This window comes from Felis catus, chromosome E2 (genome assembly GCF_018350175.1).
Source record: "Felis catus isolate Fca126 chromosome E2, F.catus_Fca126_mat1.0, whole genome shotgun sequence".
Lineage (NCBI taxonomy): Eukaryota > Metazoa > Chordata > Mammalia > Carnivora > Felidae > Felis > Felis catus.
The window spans coordinates 34,753,447-34,767,876 of NC_058382.1; the positions used below are offsets into that span (position 1 = coordinate 34,753,447).

Genomic DNA, 14,430 nt, shown 5'->3' on the forward strand with positions numbered 1-14,430 from the left:
TAAGCAGTAGGTTTGACCAGACTGTTTTTCAAGGTCTTAGAGTCCTAGGGTCCATGGACAGGTGTGTCCAAGGATATCCCTCCACAAACAGGAATGCAGGGTGGATGATAGCTCCAAGGATGTCAATCACAAATAAGCTAGGGAGTCTGAGCCAGGAAATAAACTTAGTTTTCCTCACAAAAGGGTCTGTCACACAGTTTCTGAAAGGAACCCACGAGCCCGGAACATTTGCCTAAATACTTTAATTAAAATGCACTGTAATAGGATAAAAGCTGGAGTTTAAAGGCAGTGTTCATGTTTGCTAAGAAAACAGATGAAAATACTCCAGGTAGCCAAATATATTTTGATAATGGAATTTTAAACAGCCTCTTGGTTTTAATTTTATTTAAAATATTTATATAGTTAAAAAAATAGCTTGCTATTCATTTTCTACCACAGTACAGGGAACGCTGAGACATTTTAAATTAGTAGAGATTCAACACACATAAATAAAGATTCTGTTTCAGCTGCAGAATTACAATATTCTGAGCTATGCCATCCACACCTTGGCAATCACCCAGTCTAATTCTGCTTGGAGAATAATGCTAGCCTCAAATTCAATTTATTTAATATCCAACTTTTGTGAAAGCGTCAAGTTTAATGAAATATCACAGTTAAATTAAGACACTGCTAATCTCATTTCAAAATCAATTTTTTTTTTTTTTTTTGCGTCCATGAAGTACAGCCAGATCAACACCCATCCTGCACACCTAGAAAGCTGATTTGAGGATTAACACAACAATCTGCACAACCTGAACCACAGAACTCAGCAGGTACACGGCGCGGAGAGGTGAACTGGGGGAGAGAGAAGCCATGGAGGGTAGGGAGTTGTTTTTGCTTGCAGAGAGAGGTAGGAGATGGCGGTGGGGGGGCGGGGGAGGGTGGAATATGGGAAAAGCACCCCCCCCAAAAGCAGCTGGAGAGAAAGTGGAAAAGTGGAAACAGCTGCAGGGACTGAACTAAAAAGAGAGAAGGGAGAAAGGAGAGGGTTTCAATTCCACTAAGACTCTGTAACAGGGGGAGCGCAGAGTCGGAAACTCCGCAGCTGATACCTGGCGGTGCTCTGGTGGGAAGGGCGAGTCCCCAGGAGCAGAGTGAAGTCTGGGCGGTCCTCGGGCCACATGGGGAGTGGTGGTTCCCCTGCTGGCAGGACATCGGGTAGAGGCTGTGTGGCCCCTGCCCCCACAGGCAAAGGTGTCAGCGGACCCCGGAGAACAAACAACCACATTCGCTGGTGCTGGAACAAGGTCGTCAGGGGTGAAGCCTGGTGCCAGATGCATGTTGTGATTTGCCACAACCCCTGAAACGCTGCTGCTACGCGATCGCGTGAACTTTTTCTGGGGCGGGCTGGCACCCGGCTGCAGTCTGGGCATCAGTGGCAGCACAGACCCACAAAAGTTCCAGACCCGCACCCGGCCATCTCTCGGTGAGACCCTCCCGCAGAGGGGCGGAGCAAGTCAAACCACAGTCCCTCAGAAACAAGGGGTCAGGAAACACAGTCGCATCTGAGATAAAACTCAGGAGGGAGGTACCACCTGGGAACCTGACAGCTTGGTCATGGACAGTGTAAAAGTGGGGAGTGGATGGAAACCAGAGACAAAGGATGGGTGCGGGATTGCTTATCGGGTAGAACAGAGTTCCAATCTTAGAGAATGGGTACCTGGGTGCCGCCATTGTCACCAATCCGCGCATGCGCATACACACGGACAAGCACCACCACAATCCACCCCAGTAAGCTAAAGCAGCGCCATCTAGTGGAGAATAGAGCCATTACACCAAGCCCCACCCAACGGGGCCAACCTCCTTCTTGAGGAACACTAGTCTCTCTGCCTCCTTAGTTTGCGGACTATAAAGCGATTCATAGTTTGACTTCTAGGGGAAAATAAAGTAAGTTCAATCGTATTTCAGTCTGTTCACTGGTCCATCTATTCAATTTTCTTTTTTCTTTTTCTTTTTTTTCTCTTTTTCGTTTCTTTTTCTTGAATACAGAAAGAGAAAAACTTTATTTTTATTTTCAATTTTTACTAAAAATATTTTTATTTTTTCCACTATATATTTTACTTTTGTGTAAATTTTTTCAAATTCTATTTTACTTCCATCATTTCATTTTATTTCTATTGCAGTGTATTCATTTTTTCAAATTTTCAAAGGATTTCCTTTTTTTCTTTCCCTTTTTTCCTCTAACCAAGCTCCTTTCAACACCCAGACCAAAACACACCTAGGATCTAGCATAGTTTATTTAGTTTGTGTGTGTGTGTGTGTGTGTGTGTGTGTGTGTGTTGTTTTCAGTTTTTTAAGTTTAATTTTTTTATTTTAATTAAAAAAATGTTTTTACCTCATTAATTCCTTTTCTCCCTTCAAAATGATGAAATGAAGGAATTCACCCAAAAAGAAAGGGCAGGAAGACACGACAGCCAGGGACTTAACTAACACAGATGCAAGCAAGATGTCTGAACCAGAATTTAGAATCACGATAATAAGAAGACTATCTGGAGTCGAAAATAGATTCGAATCCCTTTCTGTGGAGATAAAAGAAGTAAAAGCTAGCCAGGATGAAATAAAAAATGGTATAACTGAGTTGCAATTTCAAATGGATGCCATGGTGGCAAGGATGGATGAGGCAGAGCAGAGAAATCAGCGATACAGAGGACAAACTTTTGGAGAAGAATGAAGCAGAAAAAAAAGGGAGATTAAGGCAAAAGAGCATGATTTAAGAATTAGAGAAATCAGTGACTCGTTAAAAAGGAACAACATCAGAATCATAGGGGTCTCAGAAGATGAAGAGAGAGAAAAGGGGGTAGAAGGGTTATGTGAGCAAATCATAGCTGAAAACTTTCCTAACCTGGGGAAAGACACAGACATCAAAATCCAGAGAGCACATTCATCTAGTGTTGAATCCCATTAGATTCAACAAAAACCGACCATCAACAAGGCATATCATAGTCAAATTCACAAAATACTCAGGTAAGGAAAGAATCATGAAAGCAGCAAGGGAAAAACAGTCCTTAACCTACAAGAGAGGACAGGTTAGGTGTGTGGCAGACCTATCGACAAAAACTTGGCAAGCCAGAAAGGAGTGGCAGGATATATTCAATGTGCTGAATCAAAAAATATGCAGCCAAGAATTCTTTATCCAGCAAGGCTGTCATTCAAAATAGAAGGAGAGATAAAAAGTTTCCCAAACAAAAATTAAAGGAGTTTGTGACCACTAAATCAGCCCTGCAAGAAATTTTAAGGAGGACTCTCTGCGGGGAGAAAAGATGAAAATAAAAAACAAATAAATAAAGACCAAAAGCAACAAAGACTAGAAAGGACCAGAGAACACCACCAAAAACTCCAACTCGACAAGAAACATAATGACGATAAATTCATATCTTCCAGTACTCACTCTAAACATCAATGGACTAAATGCTCCAATCAAAAGACATAGGGTAACAGAATAGATAAGAAAACAAGACCCATCTATATGTTGTTTACAAGAGACCCACTTTAGACCTAAAGACACCTTCAGATTGAAAGTAAGGGGATGGAGAACCATCTTTCATGCTAATGGACACCAAAAGAATGCCAGAGTAGCCATACTTATATCAGACAATCTCGACTTTAAAATAAAGACTGTACCAAGAGATGCAGAAGGGCATTATATCATAATCAAGGGGTCTATCCACCAAGAAGACCTAACAATTGTACACATTTATGTTCCAAATGTGGAATAACCCAAATATATAAATCAATTAATCACAAACATAAAGAAACTCAAACATTGATAAGAATACCATAATAGTAGGGGACCTCAACACCCCACTTACAACAATGGACAGATCATCTAATCAGAAAAATCAACAAGGAAACAATGGCTTTGAATGACACACTGGAGCAGATGGACTTAACAGATATATTCAGAACATTTCATCCTAAAGCAGCAGAACATACATTCTTCTCCAGTGCACATGAAACGTTCTCCAGAATAGATCACATACCAGGACAAAAATCAGCCCTCAACAAATACAAAAAGATTGAGATCATACCGTTCATATTTTCAGACCACAACACTATGAAACTCGAAATCAACCACAAGAAAAAATGGAAAGATAACAAATACTTGGAGACTAAAGAACATCCTACTAAAGAATGAATGGGCTAACCAAGAAGTTAAAGAGGAAATTAAAAAGTACATGGAAGCCAATTAAAATGATAACACCCCAGCCCAAAACCTCTGGGATGCAGCAAAGGTGGTCATAAGAGGAAAGTATATAGCAATCCAGGCCTTCCTAAAGAAGGAAGAAAGGTCTCAGAAACACAACCTAATCTTACACTTTAATGAGCTGGAAAAAGAACAGCAAATAAACCCCAAACCAGCAGAAGGCAGGAAATAATAAAGATTAGAGCAGAAATCAATGCTATCAAAACCAAAAACAAACAACAAACAAACAAACAAACAAACAAAAAACAGTAGAACAGATCAATGAAACCAGAAGCTGGTTCTTTGAAAGAATTTTCAAAATTGATAAACTATTAGCCAGTTTGATCAAAAAGAAAAAAAAGAAAGGACCCAAATAAACAAAATCAAGAATGGAAGAGGGGAGATCACAACCAACACAGCAGAAATAGAAACAATAATAAGAGAACATTATGAATAATTATACACCAATAAAATGGGCAATCTGGAAGAAATGAACAAATTCATACAAACATATACACTACCAAAAGTAAAACAGGAAAAAATAGAAAATGTGAACAGACCCATCATCAGTAAAGAAATCAAATTAGTAATCAAAAATCTCCCAAAAAACAAGAGTCCAGGGCCAGATGGCTTTCCAGGGGAATTCTACCAAACATTTAAGGAAGAGTTAACATCTATTCTCTTGAAGCTGTTCCACAAAATAGAAATGGAGGGAAAACTTCCAAACTCTTTCTATGAAGCCAGCATTACCTTGATTCCAGAACCAGACAAAGACACCACTAAAAAGGAGAACTATAGACCAATTTCCCTGATGAACATGGATGCAAAAACCCTCAACAAGATATTAGCCAACAATACATTAAAAAAATTATTCACCACGACCAAGTGGAATTTATACCTGGGATGCAGGGCTGGTTCAATATCCACAAAACAATTAATGGGATTCATCACATCAATAAAAGAAAGGACAAGAACCATATGATCCTCTCAATAGATGCAGAGAAAGCATTTGACAAAATGCAGCATCCTTTCTTTATAAAAATCCTTAAGAAAGTAGGAATAGAAGGATCATACCTCAAGATCATAAAAGCCATATATGAAAGACCCAACGCTAATATTATCTTCAATGGGGAAAAACTAAGACCTTTCCCCCTAAGGTCAGGAACAAGACAGGGATGTCCACTCTCAAAACTGTTATTCAACACAGTATTGGAAGTCTTAAGCTCAGCAATCAGACAACACAAAAAATAAAAGGCAACCAAATCAGCCAGGAGGAGGTCAAACTTTCACTCTTTGCAGATGACATGATACTCTATATGGAAAACCCAAAAGATTCCACCAAAAAACTACTAGAACTGATCCATGAATTCAGCAAAGTGGCAGGATATAAAATCAATGCACAGAAATCTGTTGCATTCCTATACATCAATAATGAAGCAACAGAAAGAGAAATCAAGGAATCGATCCCATTTACAATTGCACCAAAAAATACCTAGGAATAAATCTAACCAAAGAGGTGAAAAATCTATACACTGAAAACTATAGAAAGCTTATGAAAGAAATTGAAGAAGACACCAACAAATGGAAAAATATTCCATGTTTCTGGATAGGAAGTACAAATATTGTTAAAATGTCAGTATTACCCAAAGCAATCTACATATTCAATGCAGTATCTATCAAAATAACACCATGGGGCACCTGGCTGGCTCAGCCGGTTAAGCGTCTGACTTCGGCTCAGGTCATGATCTCACAGTTCGTGAGTTCAAGCCCCGTGTCGGGCTCTGTGCTGACAGCTCAGAGCTTGGAGCCTGCTTCAGATTCTGTGTGTCTCTCTCTCTGTCCCTCCCCCACTCTGAATCTGTCTCTCTCTCTCTCTCTCTCTCTCTCAGAAATAAACATTAAAAAATTTTTTTTAAATAACACCAGCATTCTTCACAGAGCTAGAACAAACAATCCTAAAATTTGTATGGAACCAGAAAAGACCCTGAATAGCCAAAGCAATCTTGAAAAAGAAAACCAAAGCAGGAGGCATCACCATCCCGGACTTCAAGCTATACTACAAAGCTGTAATCATCAAGACAGTATGGTACTGGCACAAAAACAGACGCTCAGATCAATGGAACAGAATAGAGAACCTAGAAATGGACCCACAAAGTATGGCCAACTAATCTTTGATAAAGCAGGAAAGAATATCCAGTGCAATAAAGGCAGTCTCTTCAGCCAGTGGTGCTGGGAAAACTGGACAGCAACATGCAGAAGAATGAACTTGGACCACTTTCTTACACCATACACAAAAATAAACTCAAAATGGATGAGAGACCTAAATGAAAGACAGGAAGCCTTCAAAATCCTCGAGGAGAAAGCAGGCAACAACCTCTTTGATCTTGGCTGCAGCGACTTCTTACTCAACACGTCTCCAAAGGCAATGGAAACAAAAGCAAAAATGAACTACTGGGACCTCATCAAAATAAAAAGCTTCTGGACAGTGAAGGAAACAATTAGCAAAACTTTTGGCAGCCGATGGAATGAGAGAAGATATTTGCAAACAACATAGAAGATAAAGGGTTAGTATCCAAAATCTATAAAGAACTTATCAAACTCAACACCCAAAAAAACAATAATCCAGTGAAGAAAAGGGCAAAAGACATGAATAGACACTTCTCCAAAGAAGACATCCAGATGGCCAACCGACACATGAAAAATGCTCAACATCACTCATCATCAGGGAAATACAAATGAAAACCACAATGAGATACCACCTCACACCTGTCAGAATGGCTAACATTAACAACTTGGGCAACAACAGATGTTGGCGAGGTTGCAGAGAAAGAGGATCTCTTTTGTACTGCTGGTGGGAATGCAAACTGGTGCAGCCACTCTGGAAAACAGTATGGAGGTTCCTCAAAAAATTAAAAATAGAACTACCCTATGACCCAGTAATTGCACTACTATGTATTTATCCAAGGGATACAGGTATGCTGTTTTGAAGGGGCACATGCATCCAATGTTTATAGCAGCACTATCAACAGTAGCCAAAGTATGGAAAAAGCCCAAATGTCCATCGATGGATGAATGGATAAAGAAGATGTATATATATACAATAGAGTACTGCTCGGCAATCAAAAAGAATGAAATCTTGCCATTTGCAACTACATGGATGGAACTAGAAGGTATTATGTTAATCGAAATGAGTCTGAGAAAGACAAATATCATATGACTTCACTCATGAGGACTTTAAGACCAGAACAGATGAACACAAGGGAAGGGAAGCAAAAATAATATAAAAACAGGGAGGGGGACAAAACATAAGAGACTTTTAAATATGGAGAACAAACAGTTACTGAGGGGGTTGTGGCAGGGGGGATGGGCTAAACGGGTAAGGGACATTAAGGAATCTACCCCTGAAATCACTGTTGCACTCTATGCTAAGTTGGATGTAAATTAAAAAAAGAAAAAGAAAAAGAAAAAGAAAAGAAATCAATTTTCTTTCCAGGACAATTCTTGGAAAACCTCAAGAATCTCTCGCTTTATATAATAAGCAGTATACATTCAAGAGTTGATATCTAAAATAATGAGTATGTTCATATAAAAAAAGCTTCCTTATAAAATAGGATCTCACAGTGAAGGTGCCTTCAAAACATTTTGCCATCTACTGAAGGGTAATACACTGACTTGATTGATATATCTGAAATACTTGCTAAAAATGGAAGCATTTTCTATGCTTGGATTTAGAACATGAAGTGCGGGGGCACCTGGGTGGCTCAGTTGGTTAAGCATCCGAGTTGGGCTCAGGTCACAAGCTCTTGGTTTGTGGATCTGAGCCCTGCATCGGGCTCTGTGCTGACAGCTCAGAGCCTGGAGCCTGCTTCGGATTCTGTGTCTCCCTCTCTTTCTGCCCCTTCATCACTCACGCTCTGTCTCTCTTTCTCTCTCTCAAAAAAGAAAGAAAACAGAATATGTAGTGTAAATATGAATATGATAATTGGGGATGGTAAAGCAAAAATTAGCCCAAACCTCCAGATTTCCCCTATTTAAAAACAGTGTTTCCCAGTGAAGTTATGTATATGATTTTTTTAATTGCAGCACTATTTCTTAACAGCATAAGATTGAAAACATGGCAAATGCCTGTCAATTGGAGAGCCGTTAAATGTTATGATACTTGCAGACAATGGACTAGATTGTAGGCATGAAAAATAAGCATCCCCTCTATATAGTAAGAAGAAAGAATCTTCAGAATAAATCAAATGAAAAACAACAGCAGCTCTAGTATGTTATTATTTGTGAAAGAAAAAAAAAAAAAGGAAGAGCATGAGAAATTGATAATAGTGGTTTCTTCCAGGAAGGGGACCAGGGAGGTTGGGCACCAGGGGTAGGAGGGATCATTTTAACTAGGTGGCCTTTCATACCCATAAAAATTTATTAAAATAAATTAATAATAAAAGCTTTTTAAAAGGCTAAAATAATGCTGCTCATCACTATATACAATGTGATTGCTCAGATCACATGGTATGTCATCAACTAGAGAAATCTGTTTGTTACCCTGGGATTTGGAAGTGTTTAGACCAGGCTGAGAACTCCCATATTGTTTCATTTTTTTCACAGGGGAAATGAATGTTCTGGTTTTAGGCCGATAGACAAATACACACATTTGTAAGCCCTCAAAGGCCTCTTCAGCAGTTCACAATGTCCTGCAATTTTATATAAAATGGGCAGTACCTATTGGAATTCCGGGGCTTTTTGTGTTCATTGTTGCTGGTGGAAACAAATGGCCCAGGACGGGTTTTTGTGTTTAATCACCCACTCCCCCAAGAGCCATTAGATATGCAAATGAAATCCTCCCAATATTCAGTGACTGAGGACTCCTCCGCATCCCACCTCCCCCCCTTTTATTTTGAATCATTAAAGCAACATGACTTGACTTGATCTGGGGAAGCATCAGGAACTTCAGTGGTGTCAGCTGTAATTTTGTCTTCCAGGATTAATGGAAGTTGCCACCATCATCTCTATGGCAAGGGTGTTAAAGTAAGCAAGCACGAATCCCTGCAGACCAGAACTAGGTGAAGACATCGGACTCAGAACTGAATGCAACCCGGGGACAGATCCATGCTTAACTACCCTAATGGGCATCCTGTCCCTAAGCAGGTCAGGTGAGCCACAGTTCCCATTTAGTCAAATGAGCAGCAGAGCATAACTACCCTTCTGCTGACAAGCTGTTTTTGTTTTAATCTCTACACCCAATGTGGGGCTTGAACTCACAACCTTGAGATCAAGGGTCCCATGTTCTACCCACTGAGCCAGCCAGGCTTCCCACCTGCTGGCAGGTTTTCTATCCTTGAAATGTGGGAGATTGAAACCCAAACATTCAATAACCCTTTAGTCTCCAACAAAGCTTCCCGGAGGGTTGGAGTCCCATTCTGCCTAGCCTTTCCCCACAAACTTTTTAAATAGAAAAGAATTTTGTTTTTAAAAATAACAGTCGGAAGATGTAGGGTTCTCAGGTGATGGTGGGAACTCAGGGACACTAATGACATTTGTTGACTTCAAAACCAGCCTTGGCAGAAGCCCGCTGGGCCAGAATGACAGACGCTACTGAGTCCGGGAGTCTGGGCCTGTAGGAGAGGGGCGCGTTGCTCGGGACGCGCCTGCACCTGCCGGAAGTGGCTCGCTGGCGGCAGCCTCACTCGGCCTCCTGCTTCTCCTCCGGGGTCTCCTTCTCCTCGGAGATCTCCTTCTCCTCGGGGATCTCCTTCTCCTCCGGGAACTCCTTCTTCTCCTCCGAGATCTCCTTCTCCTCCGGGATCTCCTCCTCTTCGGGGATCTCCCTCTCCTCCGGGAACTCCTTCTTCTCCTCGGGGATCTCCTTCTCCTCCGGGATCTCCTCCTCCTCGGGGATCTCCTTCTCCTCCGGGATCTCCACCAACAGGATCTGTTCACCGGGATCTGGGCCTGGGCTCATGCGGATCTGCACCGAGTGCTCCTCCGGCCCAGCCGCCCCTTCCCTGCCTTCGTCGGGCCTCTCAGGGGAGGCAGGTGGCGGAGAGCTGCGGGCTGGGGGCTCTGGCGGTGCTGGCTGGTCTGGGGCGGCGGATCCCGCCTCTCCCGCAGTGTCTTGCGAGCTCTTGGCCTGAAACCGGAAAGGGTGATTGGTGAGGCAAAGAACATCGGACATTTCTTGGAGGGGTCTTAGAGGGGTCTTGCACACCTCCCTGTTCCCCTTCCTCATACCCCCAAGGAGGAGAATGGCAGAGCACTCAGGGGTTCAATATAATGGATGAGAAGTGGGGGGATGGAAGGCATCAGGATTATTTGGTAGACACAGAGTATATTATGGTGAAGTTTAGGAATTAAAATTCCTGGCTGGACTTAGCAGAAGGTCTTGGGGATATTTTGGGTCTGTGTTGATGGGCAGGGCTAGAAGCCAGAGTGGAGCTGCAGGTTCAAGCCTGCCCCTGAGCCAATGAGGGAGGAGAGGCTGAGACCAAGAAGGAGAACCACCAAGCCTTTGCAAAGCTGAGCCGGTGGCCCTGTCCACTTACCAGTGGCCCTGTCCACTGTCCAGTTACCAGGGCTGGGTGCTCCTGGGTGAATGAGACAAATTCTAAGCAAACAAGGTAAAAGGCTGAGATGGCAGAAGTAGCTGTGGGCTGTCCCCCTTTCTGGAAGCTCTCAAAGGTTGAGACCTCTCCTCCCCCGGGAGAAAAATGGGCAGGATACCACTGGCATTAGGCTGGGCTCAGCCCCCATACTTGGGGACTTGGTGGGTACTTCCAACCCCAGCCTTTGCGGTTCCTATGGACACTGGCCATGGTCTGTGTATCAGTAAAAACCCAAGCCTTCTTGGATATTCGTGACTCCACCTGCCCTGTCTGACCCATCTCTGCATGAAAATAAATGGGAGAGAGTGGCCCCCAGAAAAGGGGGCCTGAATGGTCCACAGCTATGCAAGACCCACATGTGAATTAAAGTGAAGGCAAGACCCACATGTGAATTAAAGCATGCTCGTGAGGAACAGAGACGTCTGAAGTTTGCTCAAGTCATAGGGTGTTGAAGGAAGGGAAGTGGGGTAGGGAACCCCACTCCAAGAACCCAAGGCAGCTCTGGGGACAAACCACTCCCTCTGTCTCAGTGTTCCTGCATGTTTTGGTACACCTGTTCCACCTTCCCCTATCTGCCCTAAACTCTGACAACACTCTTCCAGGGCAAGATGGTGCCCTGATGGGGCTTCCTGAAGCATCCTGCTGTGAATGGATCCAGAAGAATCGTGGGAAGGTTGGTCAAGTGCTTCGCCATGTTCAAAATGCCTTATAAAAGATATCCAAGGGGCACCTGGGTGGCTCAGTCAGTTAAGCATCCGACTTCAGCTCTGGTCATGATCTCATGGTTTGTGGGTTCGAGCCCTGCATCAGGGTCCATGCTGACAGCTTGGAGTCTGCTTCAGATCCTCTGTCCCCCTCTCCCTCTGCCCCTCTCCCACTCATGCTCTCTCTCTTTCTCTCTCAAAAATAAACAAATATTTAAAAAAAAAAGACATCCAAGGTATCCTGCTTCATCTATACAATGCCATGTGGCAACCATGAGTAATCTGCATCTCAGAAAGCTTGGGGAACTTCCCCGGATCACAGACCTGGTGGTGACAGAGCTGGGATTTAGACCCGTATCTTTGGATTATTATTTAAGAGCTCCTTGCACTCTGCCATTCTGCCCTGATTGTTCTAAAATTGACTTTTATTAGAATTCTCATGCAAATTTAATTCACATCTCCAAGTTGCCTGGGTAAAGAGCTAATATTCAGTAGCAATAAGCCCCATTTCAGATAAAGCCTTTCACTGTACTGAGAAGAGCCTTGGAGCTCACGTCTGCTCAGTCCCACGCAGCAGCCGGCACTAAGGACCCCAACTTGCTGGTTCGACCTTGACTCTGACAGTTTGTGAGCCAGGCAATCACATCTGTCCTCAGTCTGTGGCCCTGGGTGGTTGTATCTTGAGAAGATACTGGAACCCCAGGGAGCTTTGATGTCAACTCCCAGACTCCAGATATCAAGTGATCTCTGGACAGGTCCCCCAGACTCTGACACCAGCCTGGATTGAGACTAAGTTCACTAGGCTCATTTCCTGCCGCGCCCCCCCCCCCCCCGCCCAAGATTTATTTATTTTTGAGAAAGAGAACGCAAGTGGGGGAGGGGCAAAGAGGGAGGGGAAACAGAATATCCAAAGCAGGCTCTGCACTGACAGCAGTGAGTCCGATGCGGGGCTGGAACCCACGCAACTGCGAGATCATGACCTGAGCTGAAGTCAGACGCTTAACCGATTGAGCCACCCAGGTGCCCCCTTTGAATTCTGTCATGTGGACCGCAGTCCCCTCCCTGCCACAGAGCTGCTACCTAACCACGGCCTCCTTCCCAACAGCCTCCCTAAAGGACAGTCATGAATAGTCATAATTAGTGCAATCATTCTAATTGGCATTTTTGGCATTAGTCACAGAAAAGAGTCCCAGAACTAATTTTAAAATTCCCTTCAGATTTCCGAGGACTGGGGCGGGTAGGACAGTTGGCACTGTGCCTGCTGCAGAGTTTTTTCTCTTCAAATCTTTTCAAGTGTCACAGACACAAATATAAAACATGAGGACATCACTGCCATCTGGGGAGGGACATTCCCTGCCCACACCCACTGCTCCTACCTCTGCAAGTGCAGGAGGACTTCCCGTAGGAGGACTGCCCCCCTCAGCCCAGGCAGGGAGCCTGGTCTCTCCACACCACCACAGTCGGTGGCTGGGGAAGTGGCACGCGAGCTGATTCTGTCCAGTGACAGCCCTGGGACTTTTGCTGGAATCACGGGGAAAGAGGGACTTTCTGTTGGGAGTTGCTAAACCAGAAGGATGTAACCCTAGTGCCCTTGTGATGGGATGCCGTCCCTGAGGAAAGCAGGAATGACAGAATGGCAAAACCAGTCCCCTGGGCATCGTCTGAACTCCTGGATCCAGCCTTGCCTCAACTGCCCAGCTACCTGACCCCCATCGATTCCCTGTTTTTTTAAGCTAACGTGAGCTGGCACCGTGACTTGCATTTCTGTCACTTGCAACCAAATGAGTCCTGACTGATGTGAAGAAGGGGGAGAGATTTCCCCGCTCTCTGAGGCACCCTGGCCCTCTCTCTGGGACGAGGCTGAAATGGACAGGGAGGCTGGGGAGCCAACCGCGTTACCTGTTCCAGCAACTGCTGCTGCCTCGCTGCTGCCTCCAGCGCAGCCAGTTCCTTGAGCCGGGCCCTCAGGTGGGCAAGCTTGCCGGCTTTTGCCCCCTTGGCGCCCATCTTTCCTGCTATGGCCAGGGCGGCGTTGAACAGCTTGGGGGTGCCTGCCCGGGGAGGAAGGATGAACACGCTCTTCTCCTTGGGCTTGTTGTTATTTCTTAGCATGCGCCTGAAAGAAAGCAGCGCCCGTGAACATCACAAGCATGCTCTGGGAGAGAAGAAAGCATCATTCACGTGGAATCCACTGGGGTTGTGGTGTGGCGGTGGTGGTTTGGGCTGGCGAACTGTGAGTAAGCAGGGCGCGAAGTGCTTTATGCGTCGCATCTCAGTCAGTGATGGGAGCAACCGGGACGACGTGGGTTTGTTGTCTGTACCTTATAGAGGAGGATTGCAGGCTCAGAGGGGTCAAGAACTTTTCTGAGGTCACACGGGAAATACTGAATGATACTATAACATATGGACTCAGAAATAGGATGCTCCGCCGAAAAAGGACCCAAAGCCTTTCCCTTCTCTTCCTTTTGCTCCGCTGTCATTTTGCCATCCTCACCATCACCTCTGTCAACACTTACTGAGTGTCTGAATGTGTCAGGTGCTATGCTCAGTCCTTTACAGACCCTCTTCAGTGGCCCCTGAGATCCCCCTCCCTGGTGTTCCCTCCCCTTGAGGGGTGAGTGGGACATGTGACTTGCTTTCAACCAGCAGAATACAGCAAGGGCGATCAGATACCACCTTTGTGAATATGTCACATGGGACCGTGATCTCTGTCTTGCAAGGAGACTCTCCCTCACTGGCTTTGATGAAGCAAGTGGCCATGTTGGGGGAGGCCCACGTGGCAAGAACCAAGGGCAGCTTCCGGCCAACAATTAGCTGGGAACTGAGACCCCCAGTCCTACAACCACAAGACACTGAAGTCGGCTCACAAGCATGTGACCTTGGAAGCAGATCCTTCCCCAGGGGACAT

At 44.4% G+C, this 14,430-nt stretch overlaps 1 protein-coding gene across 6 annotated transcripts in view; it reads right to left on the reverse strand.

The window, feature by feature from the left end:
• Nucleotides 1–8,273: 8,273 nt before the first annotated feature.
• CNGB1 (cyclic nucleotide gated channel subunit beta 1) overlaps nucleotides 8,274–14,430 on the reverse strand; it is a 76,896-nt gene continuing 70,739 nt past the window's right edge. For all 6 annotated transcript variants that reach the window (XM_045046018.1, XM_045046019.1, XM_045046021.1 and 3 more), the window contains 2 exons: nucleotides 13,422–13,638; nucleotides 8,274–10,346 (listed from right to left, as the gene is read on the reverse strand). In XM_045046018.1, the coding sequence (XP_044901953.1) occupies nucleotides 9,900–10,346; nucleotides 13,422–13,638 (664 nt within the window). In that variant the 3' untranslated portion in view covers nucleotides 8,274–9,899. The remainder of the gene's footprint in view (nucleotides 10,347–13,421; nucleotides 13,639–14,430) is intronic.